A 15,429-nucleotide genomic window follows, 5' to 3' on the forward strand; every position below is an offset into this window, starting at 1 on the left:
TACAGTAACCAGAATTACAAATGATTACCTTTAACTTAACATACCAAATAATCCTAGTTAAATATTTTTCTTTGGGAGACCTCAGGGCCCCCCTAAAGCATCCCAAGGTTAGCTGGAAATCAAAAGAACTTTAATTAAAATTTGATATTTGGGAAGTTTGTCAAGAAGTTTTAAAACACTTGGTCAAATAATATCATAGGGCACTGTGAGACAACACATTTCTCAACCAAAGTTACAAGAGATCTCAAAAGCAAATACAAACCACTTAAAGGCAAAGAAACTCACACAATCTGTTGTCAAAGGCAGCATTTCAAGAACACTTTGGAGGGAGAAACCAAATGCAGTCTTGTCCTAGCCCATTCCCAACAAAATCCATTTACCTGACTAGATGTAATTCAATCTTAGAAAATCCTGATCATGCACAACTGTTTTCTCAGGGTCCACTTTCCACCAACCTTTCATCACTTTCTGTATCCATCACTTTATTTTTCCATCCAGAAACAGCCAACTCTAAGTCAGACCTACTTCCTTTTCGCTTAATAAAATGCAATTCCATTCCTCATACTTTCTTTACTGAAAACACACATCCTACTTTTATTAAAAGTTATTTTTTTCCATTTTAAGTTATTTTTCTTGCTAACAAATTTGCCAGATATACAGTAATAAGGTTTTATTTGACCTCTAGTAAACCCAGGTACAATAGAAGTACTATACTTAACATTGATGACTGTAAAGACGTGTCTGTATTAATCAGACCAACAAGCTTAAGCCACCTTTAATACCAGATATCAGTTTAGAATTGAATATTTCCCAGATGACATGAACCTGAAATTCATTTTGGCCAGTTTTATATTTCTGAGTATTTATATAAGCACTTAATTAAGTCAATTAAGTAGAGCTCTTTTACTAATTAATTTTGGTAATACCATACATTTAAAACACATATAGAGGGCTTCCCTGGTGGCTCAGTGGTTGAGAGTCCGCCTGCCGATGCAGGGGACACAGGTTCGTGCCCCGGTCCGGGAAGATCCCACATGCCATGAGCGGCTGGGCCCGTGAGCCATGGCCGCTGAGCCTGCGCGTCCGGAGCCTGTGCTCTGCAACGGGAGAGGCCACAAAAGTGAGAGGCCCGCGTACTGCAAAAACAAAAACAAAAACACATATAGATACATATGAATACACAAACAAACAGAGAGACCTCATAGTTCTCATTTCAGAATTTCAGGCCTGAGTCAGGTACAACGTAAAACCCATCAATTACAAAAGGTTGGGTTCAAATTGGGCTTCTGGCAGATGGAACAAATCAAGGTCACCTGTCTAGAGGGCTAAACCCTTTTTACTAATGTTTACAGAAAAGACACTTAGAATTTCTACTTATATTTGACAAGTCTAGTTCTAAATTACTTTACTCCCTTTTGCAAGGGAGTAAAAAATTTGCATTTTCTAAGGATGGCAGAGATGAGGGTTCCTGAGAAGACCAGGGAGGATTGGAATATTACAGAGAGATTGGCATGGCACCAAAAGTGCATATTTAATGAGAGCTCATATTTAATTTGAGATTAGGGGTTGGAGGCCTTGTCAAATCTCTGGTTTTATGGGGTGTTGGTGCCTGGAAGGGAAGTTATTAGTTTCCTTTAAGGTAATTTTTATAGGAGTGACGAACTTTGTCTTCCCTGGGATTCCCTGATCCCAGGCTTGCGGATCTATAAGTTTTTCAATTTCTGGGGAAATATTTTGGGTTGGACTGTCTGTGTCTTGTATAATACATAGTCCAGCCAAAAACACTCCTTGGCTTTGGTCTTCAGAGAGAGTAAGAGTTGCCCACAAGGCTGAGAGAAAATTCCTCCCCAATAATGGGCTGGGGCATTCAGGCATGACAAGAAACTTGTGAGTTATAAGAGTCTTTCCCCAGGTGCAAGGTAGAGGGGTGGCGAAATATTTTAGTTTTGGCTTTCATCTGTCCCCAGTGATAGAGCAGGTTTAGGGGCAAGAGACCTAGCATGAGACATCAGGACAGAGTAAGTGGCTCTCGTGTCCACTAGAAATTGGACAAGCTTATCTGCCACGTCAGTGGTCACCCGTGGTTCCTCCCGTGTGATGATGACAGCCTCCTCAGGAGCCTTGGGAGGTCCCAGGTCCCATCAGTCAACCACTGTCATGACTGGCGTGGGGGAATTTCCTCACTCCCTTCAGTGCTCGGGGCATTCCCTCTTCCAGTGGCCCATCTTGTTGCAGAGTGGGCATGGCATTTTGGGTGTAGGCTGGGACCTGTTTCCTGTGCATTCCTTGCTCCAGTGTTCAGGACTCCCACAGCTGAGAAAGGCTCCCTTCCTTGGCAGAGGTCTTCTGGGAGTACTTTTGGGGTGATCAGGTGGTGGGTTAGGTCTTGTCATGATGGCTGCCAAAAGCCTGGCTTCCTGTCATTCCTTCCTTAGGTCACGCTGTTCCTTCTTTTCCTCCTCAGCCTGGTCTCTTGCTAAAAATACTGAAGGCTATGTCAATAAGAAGGTTGAGAGGGGTTTGGGACCCCATGGCAAGCTTTTGAAGCTTCCAACGGATGTCAGGGGCTGATTGGCTAATGGAAGTGGGCTGCAAATACAGTTTGTCCCTCGAAAGTATTTGGGTCTGAGGGCATCTGCCAATCGGGCCTGAAATAGGGCTGGATTTTCATCTTGGCCTTGGGTGATCTCTTTAACCTTATCATAGTTAACAGGTTTAATTATGCATAGTTTCATCCCTTCAGTGAGGCAAAGGATCATGTGATCCCTACTAGTGATACCAGGCTGGCCTGGTTGATAGTCCCAGTTGGGATCCATTAGAGGCGCTGCTGTCACAGGGTTTCTATGTGGTTGGGCAACACGTAGCCTGTGCCCAAATTTGGGCCTTTTCCTCACTGGTGCAGCAGTGGGAAAGGACAATATTTATATTCTTCCAGGTAAGTCCAAGGAAAGAGTCAGGGCCTGCAATTCTTCATGGAAGCGGTTAGGGTCCTCCGAGAACCTGCCTAAGCAGGTGCAGCATTGGTTAAGGTCAGACAAGGAAAAACGGGTGTAGACTTTGGTAATTCCCTGAGGCCCACCTACTGAAACAGGAGGGAAGGGGGCAGGGCACAACCTTTAAAAGAATGACATAGCCATAGGACATGACAAAAACTGGGTAGAACCAACTAGGTCCTAGATGGCGGAATATTCGACTTCCAGTGGACCTTGAGTCTCATTATATGTTCATTGTAATACATTAGCTAAATGACACACCCACCAGCGTCATGACAGTTCTGAGGCTACCACCAAAGGCCAAAAGGTGGGCAGTGGCCCAATTCCTGGAAATCTCCCCCCCTTCCCTGAAATAATTGGAATAATCCTCCCACTCATTAGTCTATGAAATTACCCAGCCCATAAAAACTAACCACACCGTGTTTCTCCCAAGGCCTCTTGCCTTCTGAGATGGCCCACGCTCTGTGTATTGTATTTCTCTTTAAAAAAAATCCACTTCTTACCTCTCATTTTGTTTCTCACTGAATTCTTTCTGCGATGAGACATCAAGAACCTCAAATTCACTGGGAACACCAGGGACCCCAGTTCTGGGTGTGAGGATGAAGTGGGAGAGGAGGGGTCTCCCACTTGTAAAACATCTATTGAGTGATGGCAGTTGTATCAGATGCTTCACCTGTTACCTCACTGAATCTGCTTAACAACCATACGGTGTTACTGCTATTACTATTCTGAATTTTCTGGTGTGTGTGGAGACAGAGTTTCCGAGCTTTCATAACTAACCGGAGATGCCACAGCTGGGTGAACAGTGAGCTAGGAGGGTACCACCTTGCAGGACTCCTAGTGCCATCAGGGTGCGTGACAAGTGTTAAGGGTTTGAGGTCCAGAGTACATTCAAGGGCAGCAAAGAGTGATTACAAAATTTGTGTATTATGAGATGCTTGTTTTTCCAGAAAACTCTTGTGTTTGTATTGTGACAACTACCAGATGAACCTTCAAAGAGAGGGTGTGGTTATTTGAGAGCCCATCTCTCTTTCTCTTAGGTGGAAGAGGCTTCAGCCGCCCCTGGGCAATGGCCTGGTGATCAAGGGAAGACTCCTCTCTCAGGTTCTTCCAGTCCTGAAAGATGTATTCCACCGAACTCTTTCTTTTCTTGGGTCATTCCCAGCCAAATGCCACCATATCTGAGGTCGCTTTGAGAACCCCAGAGAAGTTTGTCAGCCTTCCCTACAGCTGGAGCCCCCAGCCTGTTGGAAATACAATGTGTTTCTTCCTTCCTGCCGCCTTTACCTTCTCCAAGCTTATCTCCTTGAGCCCTTATGAGTTCTCCTGTCCAAAGTGTAACAGTGTTAATCTCAGTAATGCTGGGGTGGAGACAATCGTTCTGGGTCTACTCTGGGAGGGAAATTGTGCTAGATGTCGGAGGAAAGAGTTGAGTAGCAGGAGGTGGAATCTTCGGTGTAGTGAGGGAGACAAGTTGAAATGCTGTGGGCTCGGATGGGAGGATGTGCAGGGCGTGCAGGACCGCTGGGCGGTGGGCTTTGAATAGTCTGTGTACTCCCTCTGGAATGCTATGTTCTCCTTTTACTGGCATGGCAGCCTGGAGTTATATTCCTCAGACTCACAAAATAGCCTCGCCTTTCTCCTTCTATTGCAGTGATTTTGTTTAGTTGATGGTGTCTCCAGGTGATTCCTAGACAGCAAGAACTCTGTCTTCCACATAAGGCCTGCAGTAAGCACTCAGACACATTCACTGTCTGAAATAATGATTGAAGAGCCAAATAAATGAATGTGAGATTCATCCTCAGGGGGAGTGGGGAGAGTGTGATTTCCAGAGAAATTAAATGTGAGCTGATTCTGGAAGAGACTTAGCGCATGCCAGGTATGTGCGTGCCAGGACGTTTTCCAGATTCTCCTGGCAAAGGGAGTGTTGCAACATTTTCTGAATCTCTCCTCTCTTTCTTTACAGTAGAGTTTCTCAACTTCAGCACTATTGACCTCTTGGGCTGGATAATTCTCTATTGTAGGGGCTTGTCTGGTGCATTGTAGGACGTTTATCAGCATCCCTGGCGTCTACACACCAGATGCCAGTAGCACGTTCTCCCCAAATTGTGACAAGAAATGTCCGCAGACATTGCCAGATGGAGACAGAGTCACCTTGGGTTGAGACCTCAACCCAACAAGTGTTTTATACTCAACAAATGTCAGCTCTTGTTAGCCTTGAAAAGCGCCAATCTATAAAATCAAACAGTCGTAGAAAATTATTCAATTAGCCTTACCATTTTTGAGAAACTGCCATGGACCCATCAGACTATACTGAGTGTTTTCTACACGTTCTATCCAATCCTCAAATATGATAATCCTCATTTTATAGATGAGGAAGCAGGATCAGAGGACTCAGATAATGTGCCCACGTGGCAGAATCAGTATGTTTCTGACCCTAATGCATCGTGGCAGGGCTTGTTACACTGTTTTCTACGTGTCTCCCACTTACTTCTACTTTCTTTGCAAACAGACAGTCTTCTGTACATGTGTGAATTGGGCAGGACACATGTAGGCTGAAGTTTAAAAGGAAATCACATGTATGGACTATGTCCAGATACAAAAATAAATACTCTGATAAATATGGACCTTGAAAAATATCATAGCTACTCTAACTTAAAGTAATCACAAGAAGTCAAAATCAAGCCAGAAGAACTTTCTTCCCAGATGTCCTTACAGTATGTAAATAGAGATGTAAGAAATATTTAGCCCAAATGACTGTTTTCATTAAAAAGATTTCCAATCAGAATTATTTCTACAATTATGTTAGCTCTAATAACATTACAAAAGCACGGTCTTCAAAATATTAATAAATAACAATGAATTTGCAGAATGTTGAAACCATACTGAACGTACCTTAGGTCATAAAGGTTTGCAGTAGAACAGAATTCAGCTGCACTCTGTCCCTCTTTTTTCCTCAGAAAAGGACTGCAGGGGGAGTGCATGGACTCCTGTGGGCAAAGTGGGCTTACAGATATTTATTTATTTTTAAATTTATTTATTTTTATTTTTGGCTGTGTTGGGTCTTCGTTGCCACGGCGGGCTTTCTCTAGTTGCGGCGAGCAGGGGCTACTCTTTGTTGCGGTGCACGGGCTTCTCATTGCGGTGGCTTCTCTTGTTGCGGAGCACGGGCTCTAGGCGTGTGGGCTCAGTAGTTGTGGCACGTGGGCTCAGTAGCTGTGGCTCGCAGGCTCTAGAGCGCAAGCTCAGTAGTTGTAGCACCCATGCTTAGTTGCTCCGCGGCATGTGGGGTCTTCCCGGACCAGGGCTCGAACCCGTGTCCCCTGCATTGGCAGGCGGATTCTTAACCACTGCGCCACCAGGGAAGCCCCCAGATATTTTAAAAGAACTGCTTCACCTCTGTTTTTCATTTCTTGTCATTTCTCTAGATATTCTAATAACAAAGGCTTGAGAGTGCTGAAGCAGATAATCATTAGTCCCATTTAGGCTTTTGTTTTTAAGGTAAAAACCATGTTATTTCAGTAGCAACTGCTATGCCTAGGCAGTGCTGATGTAAGTGCTTTTCCAAGCAGCCTTCATTTTTGTTGTCAAACTGAATAAAACATATGAAAGGCGGCAACCAAGGGAGGCAGCACGATGCATCCACTTTTTGAAAACAAGCTTTGTCCTTTTTAAATGGAATTCTGTTCCAGTTTTGGCTTCTGGGATGTTCTGTTTTGCACCAGGAGTGACTGCACCATATTAGGGCACATCTGTCCTCCCTGCGGCTTGAAATGAATAACACGAGCTGAGTTCACAAAGTTTGATTCTGCCTGTGCGCGTCTGAAAAGGTTGGATGCCCTTTAAAGACATGTTTGATTGCCGAGCGTGTGTTGACCCTGTTTGATATCCTTCACGGACTGCATGACTGAACTAAGCTGAAGTTTCCCCATCACCAGCCTGGGGAAACGGGCGGCTCTTTGGCGCCTGCTGGAGAGGTTGTTCTCCGAGTCCGCTCTGCCACCTAGTGGTCGGCGGTGGCATTTCCTGTGCCCGACCAAGCTAGTTTCGGGAAAAGTCATTTTAGCTGTTGAATACTGTGATGAATTATGACAGAAAACAGAGACACTCTTAGCAAAGAACGCAGTCCAAGAGAGACCCGAAACAAGCCCTGCAACATGATGCATACCAGATGTCGAATATGGAAGAAGCACTAAATAATTGGTCTTAGAAAAAAGCATGATTGTGAATTGCAAGATATTTTTCCTTTTTTTCCCTGAGCCTTCGTGATTAAAATAATAACAATAATAGAGGTAGAATTGATTTAGACAAAGGCTTCAGATTTATATTGGCCTTTTAGGAGTCTCTAAGAACTTTCACATGTATTTTCATATCAGATATTTAAGCATTTTTTTAAGTTATCTGTATATTTTACAGATTTATAATCCCAGAAAAATTTTATTCCATAACTAGGGGGAAGGGAGTTAATTTCTCACAAGTGTCCTTCGCTTTCCTCTAAACTTAGCACTCTCAAATTGTTCTTTCATATTTTCTCCTTCACTTTCTCCTTTTAAATTTTAAAAAGATGTCAAACTATCAACTGCAGTGGTTTTCGAACATTGTTGAATGCGACCCACAGTACAAAATACACTTTACATCATGACTATATATTGAATGTGTGGGTGTGTGTGTGCACATGCGCTAATCAGAACTTGTATGAAACAGTACTGTTATCATTATGTGGTTCGTGTTCTGCTGTGTCCCATTCAATTCTGTTTATTTCCTTTTCTTTTTTATTCTCATGCTGGCCCACTAATTGGCTCCTGACTTACATTTTGAAAAACTAAGTGAATCAATTCTGTTTGTGCTGCTAGATGGAATGAAGTGAAAACTGTCTGGAAATCTATATATACTCAGAGATAAAATCAAGAACCATCCTATATGTACAGAGTTGTAATTAACCCACATGGAAGGATGACCCTCCTCCCAGAATCCAGGAGGGCTCTGGAAGGTGCTTGTCTCGCCCACCGGCAGGATCATGTTCAGTTTTGAGCTCCTTGCCTGGGGGCTGGGCCTGCACCACTTCAGTAGCAATGCCCTGAATGTCCCAGGGACCCCACAGCCCCCAGCTCCCAGCCTGGACAGGAACCTGCTGTAAATCCCAGAGCGGATCTAGAGCCAGCCCCCGCCCCCTTCTGCTCCTATGTGATAACCCCATTTGCCCTTATGCAGGCTGCATTCCTAGAACTCCTGCCTGGGACCACTTACAAAGTACTAAGGTCAGCAGGCTTACAGGCCTCTCTGTTCCCACCACCTGTTTCTTCCTGAGCATTAAAAAGCAATGTCTCCCTTAGCTCTCCTCACCAACATAAGTCAATTCAATGAGCACTAACCATGAACTCCCTTGACTCAAAATATACTAACTGTACAGCATAGAGGCTGTTGAGTCAGGATGAGGAAAAGAGCATGGAGCATAGACGTGACGTCCCTTTCTCAGAAAAAGCACCTTAAACAGAATACATTTAGTCAGGTTTATCGTTGTTTCATCTCGGTCTCAACTAGAACCCCTGATTCTTAGGAAGTCACATATTACTCATGAAAGGATAGCTGTACAGGAAGAAAGGCGTTGGGTGACTATCATGTCTAATAAGAACTTTTAGATATTCTTTGTTGAAGTCCTTATGAACTTTTGATTAGGTTCTTCTGATGTCATACTGTGTACTAACAAGACATCAATTGTCAAACCTCCAGAATGGGAAGATCCTTTTTATGAGATGAATATGGCACAGTGGCATGGAGCCCAGAGAAAAGGTGATGGAAAATGTCTCAGGTACAGGGACCTGAGTGAAGGTTGGGGGAGGGAGATCTTTCTTATTTGCCTAATGTTTAGGCCACTGCACCATCCCTTAATGCTCAAAGATCAATGTGTTTGCAGCTCAAAAGACTTTATCTCAAAGCTCTGTCTCTACTAGAGTATTTAAAGACCAATTGACTGTATATACCTGGATTTATTTCTGGTTACATTAGTCTCTATTTAGGCCAGGAAAGACATATCTTGTTTTATTGCACTTAGCTTTACTGCTCTTCACAGATAATTGCATTTTTAACAAATTGAAAGTTTGTAGCAACCCTGCATCAAGCAAGTCTATCAGTGCCATTTTTCCAACAGCATTATTTTTAATTAAAGTATGTACCTTGTTTTTTCAGGCATAGTGCTAATGCACACAGTATCTGAAACTTTTAAGTGATATTAGATAGTGAATTAGTGTTGAATTATAAAAGGAACAGTGGCTACTGGTAAGTATGCCAAAGATTTCAGGTCAAAGATCACCTAACAATTTGTGGTTCACAGGTTTTCTGATATGAGTCAAGATACCCCTAGACACCAGAAACACCAGGACAGGTATTTAATCAACCCATTATAGAAAGCTGGTCCTAAGTGTAGGTGTCTTTCCTCAATTCTGGTTTCTTTTATATTCTGTATTCCAACAAAGCATGATTGGACTGGAATATTGTATAACGTGTATTGCCCTCACGATTCACAGAAATGAACTGAAAGAGAGAATTGATCTCCGGCTTATTTCCGAAATTCCTACTTATATTCTTCACTATTATCGGTCAACTGAGCAAAATAAGTTGATATTCATTTGTACAAACATAATGTGTTATTTGCAGTGAACAATGTGACATTTGCTTAAAAACTACGTGCTTTTTAAAATTACGTTATCCATGTCCTGTATCTCATCTAAGGTGTACGTCCTTGGAAGGCAGAGTCTTGACTTATTGAATTCAGCGGCACCAGTCTTAATGACCTAAAGCTAGTAGTGGTTCAGTGAGAAGTGCTGATGTAGCTGATGACAGTTATGTTAATAAGGACCCTTTCAGGTGCAGATGACAGTAACCTTTCTCAGGTAGCCCAGGCAGCAAAGGAAATGGTTGGCTTACATAACTGGCAAGTTCAAAGAGGCAGAGTTGACTTCAGGAATGGCTAGATCTAGGTTTGAGAGGCCATGATGATCATACTGTCTCTATTCCCCCACATTCCCTCCCATCTCTCTCCTTCCCGCATATCTCTTGCTTGCTTGAAGCAAGCAAACACAGATTTTTCCACGTGGGTATAAATAGAGTCACCAGCACCCAGGAATCCCAAGGAACAGAGAATTACCCTCTCTCTTTCCAACATCCATGTCAATTCCCCATATTTACTCTTACTGCTCCTCTTTTTTTCTTTTTTTTTTTTTTTTTGCGGTACGCGGGCCTGTCACTGTTGTGGCCTCTCCCGTTGCGGAGCACAGGCTCCGGATGCGCAGGCTCAGCGGCCATGGCTCACGGGCCCAGCCGCTCCGCGGCACGTGGGATCTTCCCGGACCGGGACACGAACCCGCGTCCCCTGCATCGGCAGGCAGGCTCTCAACCACTGCGCCACCAGGGAAGCCCAATACATTACTCTTTCTAACTGTGTGTTAAAGAGATAATATAATGGAAAGTGATTTATGCGTATTTCCCCCCTTGCTCCAGGTTACTGTTGCTTATTCCAGTGAGGCTTACATGGCTGGAATTGCCTTCAAGTTGCTTATGTTTGAAGCCTGGGTTAGGAAAATGCCCAGGTGGATAAAATGCAAATGAATAAGATCAATGTCTCACGTAGTGTGATGATAAAGCTATGCTGGATGAGTATCATATATGCAGCTACTATTTTTCCCCTACTTTTCAAAGAAAGAGAAGGAAGGAAGATCTTGTTTGATGACAACATCACGCGGAAGTATATGTGGTCTGTATTTAGAAAGGTGGAAGTTGTGGCGAAAAAGCACAATGTTCAGTGCATGTCACCAGCTAATCGTGCTACCTACCTTGAACAGATCGATCTCTGCCTGCCCTGTGCTGTTCACCTTTATTTAATTTATCTATTTTTATCGAAATAAAGTTGACAACTCCTCAGCTTTAAAATAAGGGGATGAACTGATGTGCTGGACTCTCCCAGGTTCGCCTGTAATATAGGTCCTATTATCCAGTAATAGGAGGAGTGCTACTTTGAAAGGATGCAATGCAAAGAACAAATCAGATGAAGGCAGAAATGGTCCTGACTCCATCTTTTCTCTTTTCTCCCCAGACTATGTCAGAGAGTCACCATGACCTTGCACAATAACAATACAACCTCACCTTTGTTTCCGAACATCAGCTCTTCCTGGATTCACGGCCCTTCCGACGCAGGGCTGCCCCCAGGAACGGTTACTCATTTTGGCAGCTACAACATTTCTCGGGCAGCTGGGAATTCCTCCTTTCCAAATGGCACCACCAGTGACCCTCTGGGAGGTCATACCATCTGGCAGGTGGTCTTCATTGCATTCTTAACGGGCGTCCTGGCCTTGGTGACCATCATCGGCAACATCCTGGTGATAGTGGCATTCAAGGTCAACAAGCAACTGAAGACCGTCAACAACTACTTCCTCTTAAGTCTGGCCTGTGCCGACCTGATTATTGGGGTCATTTCAATGAATCTGTTTACTACCTACATCATCATGAACCGATGGGCTTTAGGGAACTTGGCCTGTGACCTCTGGCTTTCCATTGACTACGTGGCTAGCAATGCCTCCGTCATGAATCTTCTGGTCATTAGCTTTGACAGGTACTTTTCCATCACGAGGCCGCTCACGTACCGAGCCAAACGAACAACAAAGCGAGCTGGTGTGATGATAGGTCTGGCTTGGGTCATCTCCTTCATCCTTTGGGCTCCTGCCATCTTGTTCTGGCAATACTTTGTTGGGAAGAGAACTGTGCCTCCAGGGGAGTGCTTCATCCAGTTCCTCAGTGAGCCCACCATCACCTTCGGCACGGCCATCGCTGCCTTTTATATGCCTGTCACCATCATGACTATTTTATACTGGAGGATCTATAAGGAAACTGAAAAACGTACCAAAGAGCTTGCTGGGCTGCAGGCCTCTGGGACAGAGGCAGAGGCAGAGAACTTTGTCCATCCCACAGGTAGTTCTCGAAGCTGCAGCAGCTATGAGCTTCAACAGCAAAGCATGAAACGCTCAGCTAGGAGGAAGTACGGACGCTGCCACTTCTGGTTCACAACGAAGAGCTGGAAGCCCAGTGCCGAGCAGATTGACCAAGACCACAGCAGCAGCGACAGCTGGAATAACAACGACGCTGCTGCCTCCCTGGAAAATTCCGCTTCCTCCGACGAGGAGGACATGGGCTCGGAGACAAGAGCCATCTACTCCATCGTGCTCAAGCTTCCGGGTCACAGCACCATCCTCAGCTCCACCAAGTTACCCTCGTCAGACAACCTGCAGGTGCCGGAGGAGGAGCTGGGGGCAGTGGACTTAGAGACGAAAGCCAGCAAACTCCAGGCCCAAAAGAGCATGGACGACGGAGGCAGTTTTCAGAAAAGCTTCTCCAAGCTTCCCATCCAGTTGGAGTCAGCCGTGGACACGGCCAAGGCCTCTGATGTCAACTCCTCGGTGGGCAAGACCACGGCCACTCTGCCTCTGTCCTTTAAGGAAGCTACTCTGGCCAAGAGGTTTGCTCTGAAGACCAGAAGCCAGATCACCAAGCGGAAACGGATGTCCCTCATCAAGGAGAAGAAGGCGGCCCAGACCCTCAGCGCCATCTTGCTTGCCTTCATTATCACCTGGACCCCCTACAACATTATGGTTCTGGTGAACACCTTTTGTAACAGCTGCATCCCCAAAACCTATTGGAATCTGGGCTATTGGCTGTGCTACATCAACAGCACCGTGAACCCCGTGTGCTATGCCCTGTGCAACAAAACATTCAGAACCACTTTCAAGATGCTGCTGTTGTGCCAATGTGACAAAAGGAAGAGGCGCAAGCAGCAGTACCAGCAAAGACAGTCAGTCATTTTCCACAAACGGGCGCCCGAGCAGGCCTTGTAGGATGAGGTGTGTTGTCAGTAGCAGTCACCAAACGCACACGTCAGCCCACAGACCTTAGGAGGGAGCGAGGCGAGGGTGGGGGTGATTTCTGGCGCTGATAAAAAATGTCTTTATCACCCAGATGTGAAAGAAGCTGCCTGTTTACCGATCCATTAAATAAATCCATTTTCATATCAAAAGTCAAATACCAATTCAGCCAAAAATAAATAAATAAGCCTATCACTGGATATGAAGAAATTTATTCTGAAATAGACTTTGTTTTTTCTTAAAGAGAAAGAAATAATTGTTTCATAGCAATTATATACCCAAATTGGTCTGCCTGGGCCTTTTCATTCCCATTAGCTCTGGAATCTCGGTGAGGATAACTAGCGGGCCCAGTTGCCCTGTTCTCCCCAAGGGTCCCCAAAGTGTCGATCCACATCCCACGTGGAACACGTCAGGCTAGTGAATCCGTGGTTCTGAAATTCTTTCGTACGTTGCAAAGCCTCACCTTCTCGTCCCTGTAGAGCTCCCCGTCTTCTCATTGGTGTGTCGTTGAACTCTATTTGTGGACTTGATTCTTGATTCTTGCAGAGTACTGTTTTGTGCAGTTCAAGTTTCGTACAAATAAAAGATGCATAAGTGTATATGTATATATGTGTGTGTGTGTGTGTGTGTATGTGTGTGAATTCCACGCACACACACACAGTGTATATAATATAACGGGAATCACTGAACCGGCCAATTATTCCGGCAATATATCCTTTCAGTACTTTGGTGACTGACGTTTCTCTAGGATCCTAACACAACGTAAAAGTGAACTTAAACCCCGTGTAGTGTTTTGGAGACCAGGGCTGTTTTCCCGGAGACTATGCAGCAGAGAACAGCCAGGCCCTCTGGGCAGGTCTGTGTGGAGCGGTCAGCCTGGTGAGTCAGATGAGCACCAAGGTTCGACCAGACTCTGAGTAAGCTGTTACCTCTGTGGACACCCTCAACAGAGCTAAATCGAATGGGGGCCCCTCTGAGCTCTAAGAATGAACCACATCCACATGTCTGAATTTAATGGTCCAAATCTGAATGTTTCCAAACAAAACCTTTGCTATCTTACCTGCTTGAAACTCAGTAATAGTGACACGTTTGAATGGCATACACAGCATTACATGGAGCAAAGCAGAAGAGACCTTCTGAGGGGCAAAGAAGAACACGAGATTGGATTTCTTGCTACTTGACATAATTTAAATGAAAAAGGGCTTACACCTTTTGTCACTTAGCTGGGGCCAGTACTTTCTGCCGTCCATTGCGCAACCTTTACCCAGGAATGGGTGGGGTTCGTGAAGTCATAAGTCCTCTAAAGAAAGTATTACACTTTGAAAAGTATTGCTTCAAATTGATTTCCTTAGTACATTTCTAAAAAGTGATTTTGTATTCTCTTCTGAATTGGCCCAAACGCTAACTGTTCTATTGGGGGGAGGGGAGGGCTGCTGCTGTAGCCGTCGTCTGTGTTGCTGCTGTAAGTGTCAGGGTTCTTTTTTTTTCCTTTTGTGGGCTGTGTGGGGAGTGGGAGGGGTGGGAGGTGGGGGGCTGAGGAGAAATCTTCCCTCTGTACAGGGTCTCCGTGGTGTGAACCCGGAGCCAGGGTAGAAGCTGCTTTTGTGTTCAGTGTGAGCTGGTGTTTACAGCAGATGTTGACAACAGTGGAAGTGTACTCAGTGGTGTCTGTGTTTCTGAACTATTTAATTTTGTGTTATGTTTATATGAAGATGTATTTATGCATATTTCACCGAGTTCTATTTAATGTTGATAAATATTACTCTTCAGTCTTCAGCAGGTGGTGTCCCTTGAAAGTGATTCTTTAAGGTCCACTTGAGCAATGGGTAGGGTATATCGAGCTTTCTTGTGGCTAAGAAGAGGGAAAAGTCATCCTGTTGGTGCCAGGAGGTACCTAACTCTTTCTAGGTAATAAAAAGTCTACTTTAACGTCAACATAATGGTTTAATACCGTTCTAGTTAAACCTGATGGGAACCGGTCAAAGCAACCCTCCACCAGTATATTTGAAATCACGTGACAAGGGCAAAAAAAGGCAAATCGGCATAATTGAAAGAATTATTTTTTTGGCCCACATTCGACCAAAGAATAAGAAAAAACAGAGACTATTTTCTAACATGTATAGCAAACTACAGAATGTTATGTTATTAACCTGTGAAATGTCTAGTGAGCAAGTGCATCTATATTTTATTACTCACGTTGGCCTGGCACTAATAAATTTGTGAATGCTGATTCACGTCTCCCTGTACATCAGTAATTCCCATTCTCTTTGAATCTCCTATCTTGCCTCCCTCTCAAAAGACTGTTTCCTGTATTTAAAAAGGAATAGAATTAAATTTAAGAAATGAAGAAACGTAAGCTTTAGCAGGAACTGTGAAGGTTAATAACAACTCTACTTAAACATGATTATCTCCTCATCCTTGTCCTTTTCTGATGCTGACAATGGAAGAAAAGAAAGACGTCCAAGACGTCAGCTCTTCTGTTACTGGTTTAATTATCGAATTATTTTTAAATCTCTTGTGAATGAAAA

At 44.1% G+C, this 15,429-nt stretch overlaps 1 protein-coding gene across 1 annotated transcript in view; it reads left to right on the top strand.

Annotated features, from left to right (window-relative positions):
• The window catches only part of CHRM3 (cholinergic receptor muscarinic 3), a 57,623-nt gene extending 44,522 nt beyond the window's left edge, over positions 1–13,101 (top strand). Inside the window, exon 2 of the mRNA XM_060126974.1 lies at positions 11,083–13,101. Coding sequence (XP_059982957.1) covers positions 11,102–12,874 — 1,773 coding nt within the window. The 5' untranslated portion in view covers positions 11,083–11,101 and the 3' untranslated portion in view covers positions 12,875–13,101. The remainder of the gene's footprint in view (positions 1–11,082) is intronic.
• Positions 13,102–15,429: the final 2,328 nt, after the last annotated feature.

The sequence above is a fragment of the Lagenorhynchus albirostris genome, chromosome 16 (assembly GCF_949774975.1).
Source record: "Lagenorhynchus albirostris chromosome 16, mLagAlb1.1, whole genome shotgun sequence".
Lineage (NCBI taxonomy): Eukaryota > Metazoa > Chordata > Mammalia > Artiodactyla > Delphinidae > Lagenorhynchus > Lagenorhynchus albirostris.